Genomic DNA, 24565 nt, shown 5'->3' with positions numbered 1-24565 from the left:
AGCACTGGGTGTTATGGAAACCAACTTGACAATAAACTATTAAAAATTAAAAAAACTTAAAAAATAAAATGTTTATTTAAACTAAACAGATAGCTTGGTACCAACTATGGGCTAGATTGAACTTTTCTCTCCCTGTGGATGAATTTCTACAATGTATCAAAAACATTAATTTTATAGACTTTAAGGTTTACTTTAGATGCTGTTATTGAAAAAATATGTAATAATAATTTTTCCTTTTTTTGTTGTCTTGCTGCCCATTTATTGGATGAAACTGATTCTGTTCAAATGTGACTCTGCAGTTCACAAGATTCCTTTGCAGCTCACCTTTGGAGGTAAGCCTTTATTCACCGACCTTTCTATTAGAATCACTAATTGGATGTCACTATTGGTATGTTTTGTTAGACATTGATTTGATAATTTAGAGGTGATCATTTTGTTTTAACACATATTCTTCAAGAATAGTAATGAGATGAATACAGACTTTTTTAAAATAAGGATTCTAATAAGTTACAGAATTATTCACCTTTATAACAGGTCATTGCTTTTTTACAAAGCAAAGGAAATTACATTTTCTTTTTTTAAGTAAAATGAAATCAGTCTTTCATTGTAAAGAGCCTTGTGGTATCTGCTTCCACAGATACCACTGTTAGACACTAGCCTTACTCTGTTTTTTTTTTTTAATGTTTATTTATTTTTAAGAGAGAGAGACAGACTGTGAGCTGGGGAGGGGCAGAGAGAGAGGGAGACACAGAATGTGAAGCAGGCTCCAGGCTCTGAGCTGTCAACACAGAGCTGGATATAGGGCTTGAACTCATGAACCGTGAGATCATGACCTGAGCTGAAGTCATATGTTTAACCGACTGAGCCCCCCAGGCGCCCCTGGCTTTACTCTGTCTTAAGTGTGCTGGCGTTAAAAGAGAGCTAGAGGGGTCATGGTTGGGAGCCCGTGGTCAGGTCTGTTGGTTTGAGAGCATTATTTCAAACCACCTAATTGATGAGGGGAGAGTAAAGCACTTACTGAGCTTCTCTTAAACACAGGTGTGCTTTTTCCATCCTCTCTCCCTCCTCCTCCTCCCTGTTTTCCCCCTTTTCCCTCTCCCTCCCCTCCCTGCTCTTTGTGCCCCTCCCCTCCCTCTCCCTCTCATTGCTTTGCTCACTTTCACATTCAGTCATAATCTTGATTCTGTAGTGTGGCGCTGAGACTGCAGTGGTAGTAACTTTGTGAGATAAAGGTATTCAGGGAAGCAGCTGTCCTATGAGTTGACGCAGACAACCGCGTATCCGGTTATCCAGGTAACTTGTAGAAGATGGGCGAGGCTTTAAGGAAGGAGGAGGAAAGAGAAAGCAGAGGAGAGTGTGGAGAAATGCTTGCACTCAGAACCAAAGCTCGATTTCAGAGCCTGCCTTCCCTTACTAGCCACGCTGGGCAAATCGCAACTTCCCTGAGCCTGGCTTTCCTTATCTTCGAATGCAGGTGATAATTCCTGCCTCTCCAGTGAAGCAGTGGACATGGCAGCGGTTTTGAAAGTGCTCCTCAAACCTTAGTGGTATTTGGTATTTCCCTCTTGGGCTGTACTGCAGCCCACACAGGGAGACTCTGTTTTCTGCCTTTTCCCTTGTCCTTCCTTTGGCTTCTGTTGTTTGTTTCACTTTCTATTCCCTTCCCCCATTCCCAGCTTGTTCAGTTCCTGTCCCTCTTCAGCTTGAGCCTTGGTGCCTTGTCCACCGTCAGTCCCTCCCGCACCTCTCCCCCTGCAGGCAGTTGTTTCCTTTTCCACTTCTGTGGCCCTGTGGGCGTGTGATTACTGAACATTGTAGGTATGTGCGTGTGGCCCAGCCTGGCACAATAACTATCCTTGGAGACCAGTTTGGTAATTGCCAGGGGAAAATGACCAGGCCAGAGAGTACCATCCAGGTGTGGTTATGTTTTCTAAATATCCAGGATCAAGGAAGAAACCAAGCTATGTATGGAAAGACCCTAGGCTTGGGAGCCATGGAGGCTTGGTTTGGCCCATGAGCAAGTTGTTTCATGTTTTGGTTAATCTAAAAGTGGAAACAGTAAGACTTTACGCATATTAAAATGAAACAGTGTATGGCAAACATTGGGCACAATGCCTGTCACATAGAATTTTAAGTAAATTTAGTGCAAAAATTAAAAAGCCAAACCATAAGAAACTTGAAGACAGTATAAATTATATAATATACTCTTTAGTTGATGAAGCATTCTTTAAACCTAGCAGAATGGGAAGTATCACAAAGGAAAGGATGGTAAAAGAAGATTTGCTTCTGTTAAAAATCCTTAATTTTCTTCATGAAAACATGTATAGTTAAAAGGCAGTTTGGGGAAAGTGTGGTAAGAAGATTATTATACTTAGTATAAATGTACTATTTTCTTTTGCATTTTTGGTTAGATTTTATGAGATAGCTTATGTGAAATACAGATGGTAATGAATGTTTTAAAAGTTTAACCTTGTAAGTAATCAAAGAAATGTAGTTTAAAACAACAGTGATAAATGTTTTTTTACCTATCAAGATATCTTCTTTTTTTTTAATGAATACTTGTGAAGATGCAATGAGATGGAATGTTTTTATTTTATTTTTTTGTTTTTTTTTTTACAAATAGTTTATTGTCAAATTAGCTTCCTCATAACACTCAGTGCTCATCCCCACAAGTGTCCTCCTCCATGCCCCTCCCTCTCCCCCCCACATCCATCAGTCCTCAGTTTTTGTCAGCATTCAAGAGTCTCTCATGGTTTGCCTCTCTCCCTTTCCCCCACCATTTCCGCCCTTCTTCTCCCCCTTGTTCCTCCGTCAAGTTCCTCCTAATCCTCCTATACGTGCAAACATATGATATTTGTCCTTCTCTGCCTGACTTATTTCGCTCAGCATAACACCCGCAAGGTCCATCCATGTTGCTACCCATGGCCAGATTTCATTGTTTCTCATTGCCATGTAGTATTCCATGGTATAGATAAACCACATCTTCTTGATCCATTCGTCCGTTGATGGACACTTAGGCTCTTTCCATGTTTTAGCTATTGTTGGGAGTGCTGCTATGAACATTGGGGTACACGTGCTCCTATGCCTCAGCATTTCTGTATCCCTTGGGTCAATTCCTAGCAGTGTTATTGCTGGGTCATAGGGGAGTTCTATTGTTAGTTTCCTGAGGAACCTCCACACTGTTTTCCAGAGGGGCTGTACCAGTTTACATTCCCACCAACAGTGTAGGAGGGTGCCCGTTTCTCCACATCCTCGCCAGCATCTAGAGTTCTCCGATTTGCTCATTTTAGCCACTCTGACTGGCGTGAGGTGGTATCTCAGTGTGGTTTTGATTTGTATTTCCCTGATGAGGAGGGATTCTGAGCATCGTTTCATGTGTCTGTTGGCCATCTGGATGTCCTCTTTTGAGAAGTGTTTGTTTATATCTTCTGCCCATTTCTTCACTGGGTTGTTTGTTTTTCGGGAGTGTAGTTTGGTGAGTAGATGGAATGTTTTTAAACTTTACCCTTTACAGAAATCAGTGTGGTCACCTACATTCACAGGCGACCTGTGAATTCATACCTTGTGGTTGTGCTTGAATGATTCTTGTCTAAGAATCACTGCCAGAGAAATAAAGATGGGGACAAAACTTGTATCAGTGTTTATTAATAAACAGCATTATGGTGAAAAATCTATAAACAGACTAAATGTGGAGTAGTAGGAGAAGGTCAAGTAAACCGTGATACAGCCAGCTATATTATTGATAGAACATTCTACAGCTATTAAAATGGGATTATGCATATATATGTTCATGAGTACATATTAATGAACAAAACAGCGTAAGATACTTTTGCTATGTTGAGATAGAGGTAGGATGCAAAATTATAATGCAGATTCCAATTGAAAAATAAGCATACAGAAGTTAGCTAGGAAGGAGAAACACAACATGTTAAATTGTTTTACCCTTTGCTTTTCCATGAAGGAGCCACAGTGGGATAAAAAAAAAAAAAAAATACCTTGGTAGGTTTTTAGTGGTGGCTCTTGTAGTCAGTGTTTGAGAGGTACATCAGGGAAGTCTCTGATCGATGTGCATACAGGGTCTAGTCTTGGGGGAGAAAAGGCGGGTGAGGAAATTGCAGGAGCTCAGGTGAAGAGAGAATGCCAGTAAGGTTTAAGGCTGGACTCTTGATTTCACCAAGAGCTTCCGAGGAGTAATTGGGAAGAATGGTTTTGAGCAGAAGGTGTTTAGGCTGGATTGGCTTTACCTGGACGTGGAGTGACTAAGGAGGCTGGGGCTTGATGTCCACTGCATTGGGGCAATATTACTAAACAGTGGCAAAGAGACTTCTGAATGGACCTCACCTATAGACTTCTCTCAAATGCAAGCCCAAAGAAAAAGGACCCAGTTTTTCTTGCTTCCTTCTGTTTCTAATTTTAGTATAGTAAGCAGTACATCGGAGGCACTGGATGAAAATTTGTTGAATGGATGGATGAATGAATAAGCAAGGTGGGGCTGAGGCCGCAAGTAGCAGGCTTTTTATCTGTAATTTGGCCGGAGTCAGCTAAAAATATACAAGGCCTAATATTTATGTTTCAGTACGGTGAAAGGTCTTCCTGGCAAGATTGTAGCTGCTTAAGATCAGGATCCTTGTCTTTTCCATCATTGGATGCTCTCAGGGATAAATAGGGCTTGGAGTTTACCAACTGTATGCCTAGAGTTGTACCAAATATTTTTTAGAGTCACATCTGGCTAAATGTTGGGAATCCCTATGTGTGGAAGCTTTAATCTTTGTGAAAAATGAGGGAAGGTATGATGAAATTTTAGTGGTAGTTTCTGTCATTTTCTGGCTGATCTGCTTTTTCCATTTATCTGGAGTTGTATTTTACTTGGTTAAATATCTGATTTCTACCTGAGCCTATGGACAATGGAAAGGGGGGAAAAGTCAAAATTAGAGGCGACCAATGTGTTTTTCTTTGCTTGAAGTGTTTGGGAGATACTTTGAGGGCTTTCTGTTGAAATTTTTCCTGCCTGGAATTTCACGGGGACTGCCTAATGGCATAGTTAGTGGCTGCTACCCCCAGATTCCCAATAGCACTGAACTCAGGATTCTGTTCCTTTGCCACTACCCAGAGCCACAGCGCCACAGCAAGCCAAAGCAGGAGAGTGTTAGGAGTCAGTGTTTACTTTTGCCATTGAGCTTATGTTTTAGCTGAAGAAGGCAAATTACATGTATGGTAAATACCTAAACACCTTCCATAATTTTGATTGAAAGAAAAATAATTCTGGGAGAGACTAAAACACATGAGCCTTGAAGTTGAAAATGAAGCAGACATTAAACTTCACTTTGTCCACAGAACTACTGTGAATGAACCATGTCCCTTTGTAAGTCCTAAACAGTTAACTGCCACATGAATCTACCGAAATTGTCAGGTTATAGTAATTACATCAGTAATTTGATCTGCTGTCATTTGAATGGAGCCATGTGTGGGGAGTCAGTTACTTCCCTCTGTGGGGCTGACCCTTTTACATTCCTGTAAGCTGAAGACTAATAGAGCTCATTAAGCTTTATGGGAAAAGAGCTTTTATCACCTCGTCAAGTCAGGCAACATATTTCCATTATATTCCTAATTTCATGTGGCTCTGTGGCTCCCGATGTGTGCTCCCCTGCTAGGTTTACATCGGACCGCTCCCTTACAGACCTTTTTATTGACATTTCTAAGTCTGAATTACATTTTGTGTGGCACCACCTACAGATGTCTTCAATTAAATGTAGGTAAATAAAGGGGATTATATATCAGAGGCTGAAAGATTCTTGAAATTCTCTTCTGAACCAGAGTTTGCTCGCCAGGCCTGTAGGGTGCAGTCTCGTCGGCCTGTTGGAGGTGAGGAGCTACGGGACGTTTCACCCTGTGTGCCTGTAGCGCGGGTAGGTTTATGTTCAGGTGTGTCCTTATGTTCTTTAATTTCCCATCAGTTAAGATCTTCATTCAACAGATATCATCATAATTCAGCGAGACCTTAGTACGGATAGTGGGTAGGGCTACCATGCTAAGCTCTTGGCTTACACTGTTTAATTCTCACAGAGTGTCTGTGATGTAGATGTTCCCAGTTTTGTTCTAGGGAAAATTGAGCCCAGAGAGGTAGATTGGTTGAGCCCAACGTCACAGCTGTTGGTTGTCGCAACCGTAACAAGATAGAAAGGAGAAAATGGAATAATACTGCCCTAATATTCTTTTTAAAAAAGGTTTGATTTTAATTCCAATCTGTTAACGTACAGTGTCATATTAGTTTCTGGCATACAATGTAGTGATTCAACAGTTCATATATCACCCAGTGTTCATCATGACAAGTGTCCTCAGTCCCCATCACCTATTTCCCCCATGCCCCCTCTCCTCTGGTAATGCTGTAAGATTCTTACACCACCTGAAGTGACATACTATTTGAAAGAAGACAGTGATAAGTTCGAGATGTGTTTTGTAAACCCAAGAGCATGATTTCTCAAGCTTGGCGCTATTGGCATTTTGGATGGGTTAAATCTTTTTTGTGGGCACTGTCTTGTGCATTGTGTTCTGCTTAGCAACATCTCTGTCTTCTACCCAGTAGGTGCCAGTAGCACCCTCCCCCTGAGTTGAAACAAAATGTCTCCAGACTTTGCCAAATGTCCCAGAGGGGTAAATTGGCTCCCTGTTGAGGACTGCTGCCTTAGAGCAGCCTTAAAAACAGGACACAGTTGAAAAGCCGATAGTGGAGATAATTGCCATGAGAACGTGTTTTCAGTCTTATGAAAGGCAGAAAAAGAAGGAAAGGTGAACAAAGAACAAGTGAGATGAACCGAAAACAAATAGCAAGATGTCCACTTAAATCCAAGCCCTGTTGATGACTCTAAATAGAAATGATCTGAACCAGAGCTCCACTATATTCCCATGTTCTGTATCTGCACTGTCCAAAGCTCATATGTAGCTAGGGCTTGTATGTAGGTATGAAGCTCTGTTGAACACTATACCCAGGAATGACTAGCTACATAATTTTTTCAGATACACAGGGAACTAAGATGAGACGATTATATATTATGGATTATAATCCATACCATTATACAAATTTGTATCATTATATGCATCTCAATAATTGAAAAGGATTGAAATCATCTCTGATCAAAAAGGAATTGGGGCACCTGGGTTGCTCAGTCGGTTATGCGTCCAACTTTGGCTCAGGTCATGATCTCATGGTTCATGGGTTCAAGCCCCACGTCAGGCTCTGTGCTGACAGCTCAGAGCCTGGAGCCTGCTTCAGAATCTGTGTCACCCTCACTCTGCTTCTTCCTGCACTCGTGCTCCGTCTTTCTCTCTCTCAAAAATAAATAAGCATTAAAGAAATGGAATTAACAAAATGGAATTAACTTAGATTCAGTAACAGAAAGAACTCATAGTTCAATAATAATAAGATAAACAGTGTAGTTAAAAAATGGGCAGGCGTGCCAGGTGGCTCAGTTGGTTAAGCATCGGACTCTTGATTTTGGCTAAGGTATTCATCTCACTGTTTGTGGGATTGAGTGCCACATCAGGTCCGTGCTGGCAGTGTGGAGCCTGCTTGGGATTCTCCCCCCACTCGCTCACTCTCTCAAATAAACATTTGAAAAAATAGGCAAAAGACTTGATTATATCTTTCACCAGAAAAAGCATACAAACAATAAGCATATGAAAAGATGCTCACCAGCCATTAGGGAAAGGCAGATTAAAACCACAATGAGATACCACCACAAACCCACTACAATGGCTACAATCAGGAAATCATAACAGTTGTTAGCAAGATGTGGATAAGTTAGCAGCCTTCTACATTGTGGCGCGATTGTTAAAATGGTATAGCAGTGGTTTCACATTTCCTCAAAATATTAAAGATGGAGATACTATATGACCCCAAAATACAGGACTATACCCAAATAAAATGAAAATGTATATCCAAACAAAGACTTGGATGTGAAAGTTCATAGTAGCATTATTCATAATGGCCAAAAGCTAGAAACAATTCAAATGTCCATCAAATGGTGAATGGATAAATGTCCATGCAATCGAGTAGAATACTCTTCAGCAATAACAGGCACAAATTCTGATCCAGGCTACAACATGGGGGAACCTTCAAAACTTTGTGCCAGGTGGAAGAAGCCAGACACAGGAGGCTGCGTATTATGTGTTTCCATTTAAATGAATTACCTAGAAAAGGGAAATTTAGAGCATCAGAAAGCATTTATCAGTGGGATTAGAGGGAGGACTGGCTGCAAAGGGGGCTCACAGGAGTTTTGGAGGGTGATGGATTGTGGTGATGGTTTCACAATTCTATAAATTTACTAAAAATTCTACAGAATTCTAAACTTAAAATGGGTGAGTTTTGTCATGTGTAAATAAAGCTGGGGGGAAAAAAGCACACATCATTTCTTTATCCTTTAGTTTTCTGAAATGTATAGAAAAGATCTGATTCAGCATAACATCTTGCTTCTTTACTGTGCCCCTAGTTGGGGCGTAGACGGGTGCACCCTTTCAGTATTCAGCAAGATAGTGTTCTATATTGAAATAGGTGTGTTTTAAGTAATATTTAAATATTAACTATGTAGTCAATACTCTCAATTTTAAATGCTAGCCATTAGTATTTTTTGATTGCTTATAAGACCATCTTTCCAAGCTTTTTTTTTTTCCTTTTTATTTTTGAGAGAGACATACACACAAAGTGCGAGTGGGGGAGGGGCAGATAGAGAGAAAGGGAGGGAGGGAGGGAGACACAGAATCTGAAGCAGGCATCACACTCTGAGCTGTCAGCACAGAGCCCAGCTCTGGGCTCTAACTCACGAACTGTGAGATCGTGACCTGAGGCGAAGACAGACGCTTAACCAACTTGGCCACCCAGGCGCCCCACCCCCCCAACCCCCAAGCTTTTTTTTTTTTTTGAAGCTGAGAGCTCCTTTCCTTCTCACTTGGAGCTCTGTGGTAAACTGGGATAATGTGGACAGTGGGTGTGCACTGATTGCAAGGTGTAGGTAGCCGGGGGGTGGGGATCTACCAGAGTTATTGGCTGGTAGCATTCATTTTGCTGTCAAGAAAATAAAAGACCAAGAGAACCTAACTGTCTCTTCAGTCTGTCAGCAAATGAAGTATCATTGCTGAGGGTGGCTCTGGTAGATGTTCGGATCTCTCCAGTGGCCAGATTTTGGAAGAGGGAATGGTTGTTCCCAAACTGCGTACTCTAGCATTGAAGGGAGCTTACAGAGGTAGTAGTGGAGGGTGAGGTGGAGAAGGTTGAGCCCCTAAACTTAGGGAGGGAGTTAAAACAATTTCACTGAATAAGAGGGATGCTGAGATATCCAGAGAGCTGGCCTGAACTGGAGAGCTGTGGAGAGAGGGCTAGGAAGAGGGTCGAGCTGGGGACCTGGGGGGGAGCTTTCACCTGCTCTCTGGTGTGGTGTCTGGGAGCACCAGCTGTGTTTCAAGGGCCAGGACCAGGGCAGGCTGAGGTGTCTGAATGGGGGCTAGATCTTGGAGAATGGTTGTCAGGCTGCTGTTGGTACTGAATAATTAGAAAAGGAAAGCTAGGCTGTGGCTTGATCCACTGGCCAAAAGTGAGATACAAGTGCTATTTTTTTCTAGTTCTGTGGGTTGGGAGTGAGTCATGTTTTCAGGCTGAGTCCCGCATACTGTAGTATCAGGTTGAGTGGTGTTGGGCACAAGCACCAGTTAGAATTCTGGAGCCAGATCCCCCGTTCACTGGGGTCATCATTTGATTGCCCTCCCATTGGGTTAGGTCAGGAGGCTATCGGGCAGTTGTGGCTGGGGCGGGACTGCTTCTGAGGCCACGGACAAAGACTCTGTTGAACTGAAGACCTGCCTTCTTGCTCTCTGTTGGCTTTAGTAGGTAGAGCTTGAACATCTTCCGTGTGGCAGTCAGAATAGTGTTCCCTGGCTTGCATGGGCACTCAATAAATGTTGTGGAGTAGACACACTTACTTCCGACTTGTTTCTGGACATCACATGATAGTTGATCCAGTGTTATTTGAAACCTTACATCCTTACATTATTTTATAGTGAAATTATATTATCTAGAAGCCTTTTTAGGGAAACCGATCTCCTATGATTAAAAAATATATATATATCAAAATCTATTCTGAGAATAAAAGCGTACCAGAATAGGAAACCAGACATTAAATAGAAAAATGCCATACATTTCCTTGTTGAAGAGTTTTCTGGCATGGGACTTAGATCAGTTTAGGCATCTTAAAATCAAAGTTCGTTCAAGATATCGTTTTGCCAGGTCAGTCTTCTTTAGCAAGTAGTGGTTTTCGTTATGACTCCAGGGATCTCTCAACTGTGTTCGAAATGAGGGTCACCTGCCTTGACAGTGTTTGTTACCCATTAAGTGCGCATGAATGCTTCAGAAAATGTTTCAATGGAAAATCCTGGGGTGGATTAGTTTCCATGGGGATGTCAGTCTTGTTTGATGTTTGCAGTCATTCACTTCTAAACAAAAATATCAGTTTGGGTTGTCACTGGGGGATGCCTTTCCCCTCTGTGAGAAAGACTGGAGAAGCAGGAGTCTTAGACTGAACTGGTGTTGAGGAAGACCCTTCATTAAGATGGTGACCCTCGAGTCTAAGATGTTCGTTGTGGAGTTTAATAAATGCTGACTCATTTGTAGAATTGTGAAGTTTGGGGTTCTATTACTTTTCCTTGTAAGTGCTTTGTGGTGTCTCACTAAGTCTTTTTGGTGGATAGCTAGGATTTAAAAATATAAGGAAATGTCAAGGGAAAGGAAACTATTAACATATTAACATCTTAATTTTTATGTGTGCTGCGGAAAAAACACAAAAATAAATTCCTTTCTTATTCCTGTCACGCTTGTTAAGCACATTTACCATCAATCATTCCTCAGCTCTGTAAAGTTCAAATTTTTGTCATTACAGTACTTCTAGTTTTCGGTTATAAATGTTAGGGTAAACTTTTTTGCTTGCTTTGAAGCATTTCATTTCCTAAGAATTATGTCATTGAGAAATATATTTCTTGATTCATCCTTTGGCTTAGAAAGTTGCTGAAAATACCATAATTTATTACATTGACCAGAACATGTTAAAATATGATTGTGTTTTGATACGGGCTCCCACAGAAGCAGTGGCCAGTCAGAAAAACACCAAACTGAAAGTTGAGAATTCCAGGTTTCCATCCTTCTCGTTCCTGTAAATGGGTCCTGTGACCTTGAACAAGCCCCTTCATCACCCCGACCCTCACTTTCTCATTTATAGAGTAAGAGTATCTCAAATAAGGAGCTCCTTCAAAACTGAGTGAACTTAGCCAACATTTTAACATATTTTATACAGCTAACTCTTTTTTTTTTTAATGTTTTATTTATTTCTGAGAGAGACAGACAGAGACAGTGTGAGCAGGGACGGGTCAGAGAGAGAGGGAGACACAGAATCTGAAGCAGGCTCCAGGCTCTGAGCTAGCTGTCAGCACACAGCCCAACATGGGGCTCGAACCCACGAACCGTGAGATCATGACCTGAGCTGAAGTCGGACGCTCAACCGACTGAGCCACCCAGGCGCCCCCAGTTAACTCTTGAACAACACAGGTTTGAACTGTGTGGATCCATTTATACATGGCCTTTTTTTTTTTTTACAGTATAATACTGCAAATGTATTTCTCTTTACTATGGTTTATTCATAACATTTTGTTTTCTCTAGCTTTATTATAAGAACACAGTATCTAGTATGTATAACACAAAATAATTGTTTCTGTTATCAGTTAGGCTTCCTGTCATTAGTAGGCTATTAGTAGTATTATTTTAATGTTTTTTACTTTACTAATTTGTGTGAGAGAGAAACAGCTTATGAGTGGGGGAGGACAGAGAGAAAGGAAGACACAGAATCTGAAGCAGGTTCTAGGCTCGGAGCTGTCAGCACAGAGCCCAGCGTGGGGCTCAAACTCACGAACTGTGAGGCTGTGACCTGAGCCGAAGTCAGACATTTAACCAACTGAGCCACCCAGGCGCCCTTATTAATCCACAAAATTCTATAAGAATCTTAGAAGTTCTGTTTAAGCCACCACGAAACCTAACACATAAGAATGTTTGTCATTTCCTCAACATTACTAATCATTAGGGAACTGCAAATTAAAACCACAATAAGAAACCACCTTCACACCAATTAGGGTTGCTCTTACCAAAAATACAGCAAACAATAAAAGTTGGCATGGATGTGGAGAATTGAAACCCTTGTGCACTCCTGGTAGGCATATATGGTGCAGCCTCTATGGGAAACCAGAAACAGTTCCCTAAAAAATTAAAAATCTATTTACCACACGTTCCAGCAATTTTCTTTTCTAGGTATATACACAAAAAAATTAAAAATAGGGACTCAAACAGACTTTATAAACCAGTGTTTATAGAGACATTATTCATAGTAGCCAGAAAGTAGAAGCAACCCATGTGTCTGAGGACTGATGAAGAGAGAAACAAAATGTTGTGTGTGCATAACATGGAATAGTATTCAGCCTTAAATTTTTTTTTAACATTTATTTATGATTGAGAAACAGAGAGAGACAGAGCATGAGCAGGGGAGGGGCATTAAGAAGGGGGGACACAGAATCCAAAGCAGGCTCCAGCACAGAACTGTCAGCACAGACCCCAGTGTGGAGCTTGAACCCACAAACTGCGAGATCATGACCTGAGTTGAAGTCAAACGTTTAACCGACTGAGCCCCCCAGGCACCCCTATTCAGCCTTAGAAAAGGAGATTCTGACACAGGCTGCAACATGGATGGGCCTTGAGGATATTATGCGAAGTGAAGTAAGCCTCTCAAAAACAGGCAAATACTATGTGATTCCATTTATCTTAAGTACCGAGTAGGCACATTCAGAGAGACCGAGAGTAGAACAGAGGTTACCAGGGGCTGGGGAGGGGGCATGGGGGCGGTGTTATTGCTTAGTGGATGCGGAGTTTCGGCTTGGGATGATGACAACGATGGTGATGGCCGTACAGCAGTGTGAATGTACACTCAGTGCCACTGAATTGTACGCTAAAAAATGGTTATGATGGTAAATGTTATGTGTATTTTACCACAATTAAAAATTTTTCAATGTCAGAATTACAATTTAATTCAGTTGAACACAAATTTAAAACTTCACGTCATGAGCATTATGTAGGAATGATGTTAACTTTTTTGATTAGTAAACCAGAGAGTAGTTTTGGAAGTTTATAGACTATTGTCTTCATTAGAAAACAAACTCTGGAGAGTATTTTAAAATCTATTCATGTATTATACTTTTTTTTTTATGTTTTTTTTTTTTTTATTTATTTCTAGGAGAGAGAGAGAGACAGCATGAGCAGGGGAGGGTCAGAGAGAGAGGGAGTCACAGACTGAAACAGGCTCCAGCCTCCGAGCTGGCAGTCAGCACAGAGCCCGACGCGGGGCTCGAACCCACGAACCGTGAGATCATGACCTAAGCGAAAGTCGGACGCTTAACCGACTAAGCCACCCAGGCGCCCCTATTCATGTATTATACTTAATAAATCTTAGAAAAGACCTACCTTTTTTCTTTCTTAAACCCAGTTAGATTTATCTTAAAAATGTTTCTGAGCTAGTAGTTTCTGTAAGGAGCTTATTTTCTGTGAATTTGGAGAATATTTGATTTATGTAAGTGTTTACTTCTGTCTATAAATCAATTTAACAGAGCTCCTCTAATAAGGAGATGTGGTAGTATGATGCATTAATACCCTGTGAAGGTAGGAAAATATTTCATATACAATGAGAAATGAAGACTTTTCTGAATCACAAATTCACAAACATGTAGAGCTCTGACCTTCAGTTCTGCAGCTTGAGAGCTACAGGCCATGAGTCAGCACAAACTCATGGGGTCAGATCTCAAAGAACTGTTCTTAGTTGATTGAACTCACAGAATACACAGACACTAATAAACCAGAGTCTCTGTCTCCTCTTCTTCAACAGAGAATAGATCTACATCATCCATCCAACAGACCATAAACCAAATCAAATCCAACTGTTACTGCCACTAAGGGGGTAGCTCACTGGTTGTAGGAGAACCAGAAACAAAAACAAAAGCACAAACTTTGGAGAGAGAGAAAAAAAGAGAAACACAGCAAAGTTGAAGCTCTGTTGCTTTGTGGTAATGTTTTTGAGTGTCCAGAAAAGACTACGCCTCACAGACTCTGAGGGCCCTTCTGCATTTCTTATCTCTACCAAGTGAGTTCACTTGAGCTTTTTGGTGGCTGACCGCCAAAATTGTTAAACTAAATTTTCAGAAAGGTAAAATCATGATCTTCATGCAAATAGAGCATGAACACATGTTTTATTTGACTCATTAATTAGTGCAAGAACCAGTAGCGTATTAAAAGTAGTGCAAGGAGCATTTGTGAAAATATGAATGCTGATATACATATACCATATATACACGTACACAATTTAATAAGAGATTGAGATGAGATTGCTAAATTAGATAAAAACAACTGATTACTGACTTACAGGGCGTTAAACTGTAACCTTTTGGGTTATTTGTTCCACTGGACAGAAATCTGTAAGTTAACCTCTGCCTCAACCAGATTGTAAAATAACTCAATCAGTAGAAAATCAAGCCCAGAGCTGCACTTAAAGAACGCCCAGTAATTTCTTTGGCCTTTATCACATTGCAGCCACCACCTGTTTTTTTGTGTTTTTTTTTTTTTTAAACACTAGTAGTTCTTCAACATTGGTTTTTAAAACTCTTGATTATACATTAATGCATTTTCATTAAAAAATATGGAAAGTGGAGAAGACTAAGAAGTGTATCCTTCTTGAACCCTGTGGTGACAGCGCTCGATGTTTTTTCCCATCTTTGTAAGTTTGTGTGTGGGTTATATGTACATGTATAGAGAAGGAAGTTTTTCATATGATTGGGATCATACTTGCTGCTTTATATTAAGTTTTTACTTGGAGAAATTGTTTATAATGTTACTAAAAAGTCTCCGTAAGAATAGTTTTTAACTACTACTTAGTAGTTCCTCATATGAATGTACTGTAATTATCTTCTTTTATTTTACAGTTTTGCTTAATTTGGCTTTTTCTCCCAATTTGAAAGTGAACAGCGTTGTCATGGTGTCGGTGTCATGGTCTTAATTCAGTATGAGCTGATTACAATTTTGAAGTTAGAGTCATATTTAGTTGTTTATTGAGATTATCAACGGAAATTGAGGCAGTTGGTATAGTTTGTTCCTTTCTAACGACTAGATAATCTTTATTAACTCAGGGATCCTGATGAAATTGAGGCATTTGGAGGATTACCCAGTATATAAAGTAGTGTATAGAACTTGAAAGAATTGTGTGAATAGGAACATCAAAAGAATTCTTCCTCAGTGTAAGGCTATAAAAATTATGTCATTTATATTACTTAGTAAAATTAACTTTTATATGCTTTCTTTATGAGCAGAGAAAATGTTGCTTAAAACAGAATAACGGGGAGCCTGGGTGACTCAGTCAGTTACGCATCTAACTCTTGATTTTGGCTCAGGTCATGATCTCATGATGGTGGGGTTGAACCCCACATTAGGTTCTGTTCTGAGCATGGAGCCTGCTTGAGATGCGCTCTCTCGCTCGCTCGCTCTCTCTGTCCCTCTGTCCCTCTCCTCCCTTCCTCCCTTTGTCCCTCTCCCCTTCTCATATTCACTTTCTCTGTCTCAAAAATAGAATGAGGCACCTGGGTAGCTCAGTCCCTTAAGTGTCCAGCTTCAGCTCAGGTCATGATCTAGTGCTTCGTGAGTTAAGGCCCAGCTCCTTCATGCTGACAGCTCAAAGCCTGGAGCCTGCTTCGGATTGTGTCCCCCCCCCCCACCTCTCTCTCTCTGCCCCTCCCCTGCTCTGTCTCTCTCTCTCTCTTTCTCTAAAAAATAAACATTAAAAAATTAAAAAAGAAAATAGAATAACAGAAAATACTTTTACATGCTCTTTTTTATTAGCATCATTTAAATGTAATTGTCTTTGGACAATTGGAATTGGAATATAGGTGGTGATAAATATAATTATGTTTAATTGAGTGGCCATCTTTAGTGTACTGATTGCCAGCAAATTAGGAATTGGTTATGTTTGGTTTTAAAATTTTTTTAAATGTTTATTTATTTTGAGAGAGAGCGCGTGCAAACAGGGGAGGGGCAGAGAGAGACACACAGAATCTGAAGCAGGCTCCAGGCTCTGAGCTGTCAGCATAGAGCCTGACGCAGAACTTGAACTCACAGACTGCGAGATCATGACCTGAGCTGAGGTCAGATGCTCAACTGACTGAGCCACCCAGGCTCCCCAGTTACTTTTGGTTTTTAATTCACACAAAACTGTGTGGTACATAGTAACCAAGAGTATTCCTATATGTATTTTCATACTTAAATTCATTTATTTTCATTTCTTAATTATAGAGCATAATATTTCAGATTTTCAAATTTAGTTTTAGGTGTTCTTTTCAAGAAACCAGGTAGATTCTGATATAATGGCTTAGCATGCCTTTGGGTTTTTATTTTTAAAATGGATCTGAACTTCAGTGCAGTGTTTCAGAAACAGTTAACAAAGGCAAAAGCAATTGGAAGAATAATTTTTAAACAATGCAGACTTTAATCAGATACTTAAAATAATTACCTTCAGGGGCCTCCATAAACTTGTTGTTTAAAAAAATTCAGGACACATGTTGTCTAATTGTAGATTTTTATGTGAGCAGGTGTGATTTGGCAGAGGTGCATGGGGGTGCCATGGGAGGACAGTGCAGGTGCTGCTCTCCTAAAGCCTGTGAACACTCTCACAGTTACTGTCTTTGAACCCGACATTAAGTCTCCCCAACCGTGCTGCCGTGCTGCCTCTGGTGCCTGATGAATGACTCCCCCTTTGTCTGTTCCTTTGAGTTTTAATGGTGTTTGTTTAAAGCATAACTGAGAGATGTAGAGGCAGGTGGGTAAGGAGACAGGTGTACTTCATCAGAGTAAATATACCTATTTGGAGAGCAGTTTAACCAGAAGACTGAATTGGCCTATTAATATTGATGTCATTTCTACATAGAGCCTTTGGTATCATACTGCATAGCTCATGTATCCATAAACCTTGCCACTCTTCCCCAGTGTTTAAGACGGTTTTTCTTTTCTGTAGCTAGTGGTGAGCTTTATTATATTTTTTCCTGTTATCAGCTAAATCCTTGAAATGGAGGAACTTCTGAAAAATAACTGCTTATTCTTTCACGTATGCAGAACTGCACAAACTGCAGGCATGAGAAAGATAAACTGAAATATTGTTAATCACATCACTGACTTATTTATGACAAAATTAAAGATTGCTGCTATTAGTTTTAAGTAACTGCTGTTAAATGAGCTACTGATGTAATTTCATAGACATAATCTTTTAGGACATGCCATTCAGACGCCTTAAAACTCAAAGCAAAACCCACCCAAGTTTGCTCACAGCCTGCAAGGTGCTTTTATTTTTACATTATCATTTGTTTTTCACAGTGCCCTTTGAGGGTGAGCAGTAGTTTGATTCCTGTTTTTAAAATGCAGAAACAGGGGCGCCTGGCTGGCTCAGGTAGTAGAACATGCGACTCTCGGTCTCCGGGTCGTGAGTTCAAGCCAACGTTGGGCATGAGCCTACTTTAAAACAATTGCAGAAATGGGTACTTTTAAAAGTAGTTATTGCCTTACTAAGGTAAAATAGCCAGAAAGTGTACTGTGGAGTTAGGGCTCAAATCCAGATACTTTGATTCTGAATCCCGGACTCAAGTCACTCCACCCTCCTCCCTTTCTGTTTATAGCTTAGAGTTTATAGCCTTCCCTGCTGCCTATAGATTTTAAGAATTCATTTCTGTAAGTGCTTCTCAGAAGTGTTCTACAATCCCTGGTAGTCCCTGAAGCCTTAGCAAAGGATCCTTGAGGTCAGAATTCTATTCTATTAGCATTGTTCTCTTCTGTATTTACTCCATCTCTTACGAGTATATGGGGATGTTTTCCAGAGGCTGTGTGATGACAGCAAATGCAGAAGCAGACATGAGATTCAGCTCTCCTCTGCCAAGCCAGACTTTAAAAGAGATTTCCAGAAATGTAAATCAGGGCCATTTTTCTCACTAAATTTTGTTTTGGGGGGAAATACAGTAGTTTAAAAAACAATGTTAACATGTACTAGATTTGTTGGCATTTTAAAATCAATAACAAATACATATTTTTAAAAATACCAGGTTTAATATCTACTACAATAAATATCTCCTAAACTCCTTATCTCCTGTCAGCAGAATCTCCTGGTCTTCAGTAAGATTTGTAAGCTCAAGCGTTTTTGAGACCAAGAAGTTTGAGAGCTGTTTATTTTGTGATACCCGTGTCATTGCACCTCTGTTCCTTCTCAAATAGCATGTATTTTCCTGTCATAATTACAATCTGTAATTGTATCACCTTCTGTGTTTTTACATAGCAGTTGAAGACTTTTAACAATTAATAGGTTTTAAGTAAGAGGTTGAAGAAATGGGACAGTCCCCAAGTATTGAAATGAGATTCTCAAGGAAGTAAAAACAGAGAATGGTCACGGACTTGGAGAGGCCTCTCTGATGCTGAGGGACTGAGCCCCTTGGAGAATTAAGTGAAGGGGCCATTGTAAGATGTGGATCTTTCTGACCTAGCCGGGCTGACGGTGACAAGTCTACGTTTGCTGAAAATAAATACATTTGCAATAAAGATAATTTCTGGTTGCTATTCATAAAAACCAACAGGTATCCAAATCATAGCATATGGAAACAGCGGGCATGATAAACCCATGATTCTGGATTTCAAGGATGTTGCTGGATGACCGGGGAGTCATAACCAGGAGTTCTGATTCTCATTTCACAGATTTGCTCTTTGTTCTTTCTGTTTTTATCGCCTTACTCTATCCCTCAAATTTCTGTGTTCTTCCCATATTTTAGTGTTAAATAATTTGAGCTAAGGGATCGCATTTGAGGGAAGCCTATTATGGTGGTTTTATGTCAGGCGGAAGGATAAAACTGATTCCGCAGATGTGTCTGTGTTCAAAGACAGGCATGAAGAAGCTTAGTCACATCAGTTCAGCTTATGGTGCCGGACACATGGTAGGCCCAGAATTTTGTTGTTGTTGTTGGTTTTCGTTTTTGTTTTGTTTTGAGAGAGGGCCCACGTGAGCAAGGACGGAGAGAGAGGAAGGGAGAGAGAGAATCCCACAAGGGACAGAGAGAGAGAGAGAGGGAGAGGGAGACAGAGAGGCTCACCTGAAGCAGGGCTCGAGCTCACCCAACTGGGACTCCTGAGCTGAAGCCAGATGCTTAACCTACTGAACCACCCAGGCGCCTGGCCCAGAATTTTTTCCAGATTTCCCAGCCAGAAGTGAGTGATCTAGGGGTTCCAGCTGCCCCATCTCCACGGAGGGCCAAGGGAGTCAATAATTCAGGTTCACCATCAGCCCATTTTCTGCAGCTGCCACTTAACCTGTTGAAAAACTTGAAAGTATTGATGGAGTTACCATTTGGGGATAGTAAATCATTATTAATCAGTAGTGTGGAAATGCCCAGATGTACTTTTTGGAAGATAGCTTCTTATCTGCCTTTACTTAGGTTGTTTTCCATTTATCAAATCTGCTTTTTTAACAAAATTAGGCCAGTGAAGCTCCCACAAGGGAGAAAAGGAAATCATTCATATTTTAATTGTCAGAAAGCATGTTGGAAAGAAAAAGAATGCAGCAAAACAGGTTTTTAAAAAGTTGCTGAAAACCGTGCATTGAAATACTTTGTTTTTTTTTTTTTTTACTGCCTTATTTACTGACTTGAGTATCCTAGGGAGATTCGAAAGTGAGGATATTTAAATGATTAATTACATGATTCACTGATTTTCTTATGATAGCATAAAAATATCATTGACCTAGGGGCCAGGAAGATAGTACGGGAGTCAGTTTAAAACTCTGTGGCTTCATAATCATTGGAAGATAGTACGGGAGTCAGTTTAAAACTCTGTGGCTTCATAATCATTTTATTACTTAACTGTCTCCTGGATTTCTTGTTTCTTTGTTTGTGATGTATTGGGGGGTCACAGTAGGTAGTTCTATGACTTACTCTTTCCTCACTAATTATAAGGCAGTCCATACCTCTATAAGTAGATAGGGATTTTACAGAGGGAGAAGACTTGTGACTCACGTGCATTGAGGCATGGGAATAATGCCTCTGGTAGGGCACGTTGATCATGAGTGGACTCAGGAGAACAAATGAGTTAAGTAAATGGAAACAAGTTACTAAATGGAAGGTCCCAGGAATGAATGAAATGATTAAAATTGGAAACTCAGAAAGTAGTTGCAGTTTGGAAAAAGATTTCAAGTTTGTACAACAAGCAGGACTGATTTATATTTAGGGTTAACATGGTCTTTTGGTTTTTTACTTACTGAGAACATGCCTGTGAAGTCCATACGTATTATGTCTGTGATAAATACATTTTTAAATGAATGAATGCACACATTGGATTTAATGATTTAGGGTGATGCACTAAACTGAAATTATGGAAGAATTTAGGTTCATTTCAAAGTCATCCCATTAGCTTCTGACTTGAGGCTTCCTGACATTTGACAAGCTCCCTGCCTCATGTGCCACGAACTGACAGCTTGTCTCTGTCACCGTATTGCTACAGGGTTGTTCTCCTACACGATTATTTTTAAAGACCAGGAGCTTCATTCCTAAGAGCCTCAGGTCTGACTTACATCTAAAAGATGGTTTTCATAAAATTCAGTGTTGTATGGGAATTTGTGTATTTCTTATTACATGTTTGGAGCCGCCTAGCTTCTGAGACAGGTGATTTGACTTCAAGTCCATTACCAGTTGAGAATATGGGTGTCAGTTCAGTTCAGGTGTTGTAGTTTTAATGGGTTAACGTCCTTTTTTTTTTTTTTCCCCTTCTTCTCTGTTTAATGCTTCTGCTTGTTGCCTGTTCTACTCTATAAGCTGGATCGATTTCCAGGGAAATAATAATGTCTTTTTAAAGAGTAAAGGTATATGTGATGGTGAATACTAAAATTGGGGTTTGACATCATTTATTATTATTACTGGGGGAAGCTCTTTAAAGTTTAAAGATGTATTTATTATCCAAACAACATTTTAACCATAGCAGTGGAAGGTTTAGAAATCATGGAGAGTGCTAGCACCTTAGCTGTCTCATTTGCTCTTGTAGACTTGCTCACCTGTGCCATTACTCTTTCAACCCCCCTTCCCATACCATACTTTGGAAGAGATGTCCTGTGTGTAGCCCACACTTCAGTAGGGACTGAGGCTCCTCTACCTTTAGGGCAGACTATCTACCTGAACTTTTTGAATTCTTCTGCACGGGAGATTTGTCTTTCTCTTATGTACTAATTTTTTCAGTAATATATATCAGTATGGACTTTGGGATATTAATTTTATACTTTGGGTTGTAATCTGATACTAACTTTATTTTTTTTTGCCCTAATTGTTCCGGCTTTGGCCATTGGGAGCTTTTTCAGTCGACTTCTGTGCCTCTTTGATATAACTCCACCAGTGCATGTTTCTTTTTGTTTTTCAAGTACTTTCTTACTTTTTGGCACTACGTGATGAAGTAGACTCATCTTAAAGTAGGCTCTTCCTGTCCCGGTCCTGGAATTGGCCATTTTTCCAAAGAGCCTTGTTCCTTTTTCTTACAGAATGGAGAAACCAAGATCTGGGTGCTAGATGTGCCTGGGTGTCCTTTCTGTAGGCCTTCTCATCTGGCAGAGTAAAGAAATGCATGTGTGCATACTAACCCTTGTATGAACATATCTATGACATATATAGATCTATAACTATTTTTGTATGTAACAGTCTTGTCTGTATGAAGCTAAACATGAGTTGTTACTCCTGTCGCCAGTTCTAATCCATTACCCTTTGGATCATTCTAGCCTCTTCCCCTTGCTTATCTGTAAATTACCACTCTAGCACTGAGAAACTTGGTTCCTATCACCTCCATGAATCTACAGTAGACATGTGTATCAGTGCCAGAACTGTCAACCTATAGTCTCATGGAAAACAACTTTATCAGGTAGAATAGAGTGCTGGTGTACAGATTTCCTTTTGCCTTCCTTCTTAAAGACTTCAAAGGTTACAGAGGTCAGCACCTTTCCTCTCCCAACGTCTTCCAGGGAGGTTGTTTGTCACCCTTGTAATGCAGTTAGAGTCTCTTGTCCTGTCTCTTGTCCTATCTCCGCCCTTCCTGGGGTCTCTTAATTTCCTAAATGATTGTCTTTTAGTTTGCATCCATTAAGGCTCAACTTTGTGTTGTAAAGTTCTGAGTTTTGCTAAGTGTATAATGTCATGTATCCACTAGTACAGAACAATAGAGAATAGTTTTATCCTAAAAGTCCTCTGCCTCCAAATCCCCCAAATTCTTGGCAGCCGCTGATCTTTTCACTGTCTCTATAGTTTTTGTCTTTTACTGAATGTATTTGGAATGTATGTTTGGAGTATTTTCAGACTAGCTTCTTTCACTTAGCAGTATGCATGTGAGGTTGCTTCATTCTGTGTGTTTGTGGCTTGATAGTTTACTTATTTTGAGTGATCAGTAATATTCCTTGATCATGGTTTATTTATCACCTATTGAAGGATGTATTGGTTGCTTACAGTTTGGGGCACTTATGAATAAACTTACAAATGCAGGCCTTTGGGTTTTTGTGTGACCTAAGTTGTCAGACAAATTGGATAAGTACCTAGAAGCATGATTACTGTTTTATATGGTCACACAATGTTTTGCTTTATCAGAAAGTCCCAAACTGTCCTCTGAAGTATTTGTATCATTTTACATTCCATCGTCATCAGAGTTCCTGCTGTTCAGTATCCTTGCCAGCATTTTGATATTCAGGTTTTTGGATTTCAGTCACTGTAATAGTTGAGTAGTACTATCTCACTGTTAAGGATTTTTTTGTTTTGTTTTTTTAATTTCAGCTCCCTCATTAAATGATGAGCATCTTTTCATATGCTTATTTGCCACCTGTACATCTTCTTTGCTGAGGTGTTTGCTCAGATACTTTGCCCAGTTTTTAATTGGGCTGTTTGGTTTCTTACTGTTGAATTTTAAGTCTTTCTATTTTTGAATACCAGTCCTTTATCCCATACATGTGTTGTGATTTTCTCCAGTCAGTGGTTTAACTTTTTATTTTTCTAACTGTGTTCGTAAAGAGAGCAGTTTTTAAATTTAATGAAGTCCAGCTTATCAGTTATTTCTTTCGTGGTTTGCGCTTCTGGCATTGCATCTAAAAACTCATCGTGAAACCCAAGGTCACCCAGATTTTCTCCTGTGTTATCATCTAGAAGTTTTATAGTTTTTGCATTTTATATTTAGGTCTGTGATACATTTTGAACTTTTTATTTATTTTTTGAAAGGTCTAAGGTCTTTGTCTAGATTGGGACTTTCTTGCATTTGGATGTCTGGTTGTTCCAGCAAATGTTAGACTATTCTCTGTTGGACTGTCTTTGCTCCTTTGTCAGAGGGCAGTCCGCCATATTTACGTTGGCTTATTTCTGGGCTCTCGGTTCTGTTACATTGTTCTCCTCTTCTCTTCTTTGGCCAGTATGACCCTATCTTGATTATTGTAGCTTCAGAGTAAGTCTGGATATAGGCAGTGTCAGACATTCAACTTGTTTCTTCAGTATTATGTTAGCTATTCTAGGTCTTCTGCCTTTTTATATAAACATTAGAACAAATTTGTTGATATCTGTAAAGTAGTTTGCTGAGATTTGGATTGGAATTGCATTAAATCTGCAAACCAACTTGGGGAAATGGAGATCTTAACAATATTGAGTCTCAGTCTATTAACATAAAATATTTTGCATTTATTTACCACCTCTTTGTTTCCTTTTGTCAGAGTTTTCTGCATATATACCCTATACATATTTTGTTTGATTTATATTTAGCCATGTAAATTTTTTTGGCTTTATTGGGTTGTTAATTTCCTATTTCAGTTATAGCTGGTATGTAGTAAAGCAAATGACTTTATTGTTTGCTTTGTATCCTGTGACCTTGCTATAACGGCTTATTTCCATTTTTTGTTATCGATTCTTTGAGATTTCCTATATTGTAAATCATGTCATTTGTGAATAAAGAGAGTTTTATTTTTTTCTTTCCCAATTTTAATACCCTTTATTTCCTTTTCTTGTTTTATTACACTAGCTAGGATTTCTGTATGATGTTGAATAGGGAAATCTTACTGGGGAAAGCATCCATTTCTTACCATTAAGTATGGTGTTGGCTGTAGATTTGTTGTCTGTTTATCACATTGATGAAGTTCCTTTCTCTTCCTAGTTTGTTGAGTTTTAGTCATAAATTGATGTTGGATTTTGTCAAATTACTTTTTAAATGTTGAACCAGCTTTCCATACCTGGAATAAATCCCACTTTGTCATGGTGTGTAATTCGCTTTATACATTGTTGGATTTTATTTGCTAAGATTTTGGTGAGGATTTTTGCATCTCTGTTATGAGAGGTAACTGATCTGTAGATTTCCTATCTTGTAATGCCTTTTTTTCTGGTTTTAATATTAGTAAACTGACTTTTTCATTTTTCTTCATTCTCTTCT

General features: G+C 39.7%; 1 protein-coding gene across 7 annotated transcripts in view; it reads left to right on the top strand.

Moving 5' to 3' along the window:
- Nucleotides 1-24565, top strand: part of ATE1 (arginyltransferase 1) — a 149978-nt gene that overhangs the window by 46240 nt on the left and 79173 nt on the right. For all 7 annotated transcript variants that reach the window (XM_039250456.1, XM_039250455.1, XM_039250453.1 and 4 more), the window contains one exon: nucleotides 300-332. In XM_039250456.1, coding sequence (XP_039106387.1) covers nucleotides 300-332 — 33 coding nt within the window. The remainder of the gene's footprint in view (nucleotides 1-299; nucleotides 333-24565) is intronic.

This window comes from Hyaena hyaena, unplaced genomic scaffold (genome assembly GCF_003009895.1).
Source record: "Hyaena hyaena isolate Hyena2069 unplaced genomic scaffold, ASM300989v1 scaffold_367, whole genome shotgun sequence".
Lineage (NCBI taxonomy): Eukaryota > Metazoa > Chordata > Mammalia > Carnivora > Hyaenidae > Hyaena > Hyaena hyaena.
This window is presented reverse-complemented; position numbering and strand designations above follow the sequence as displayed.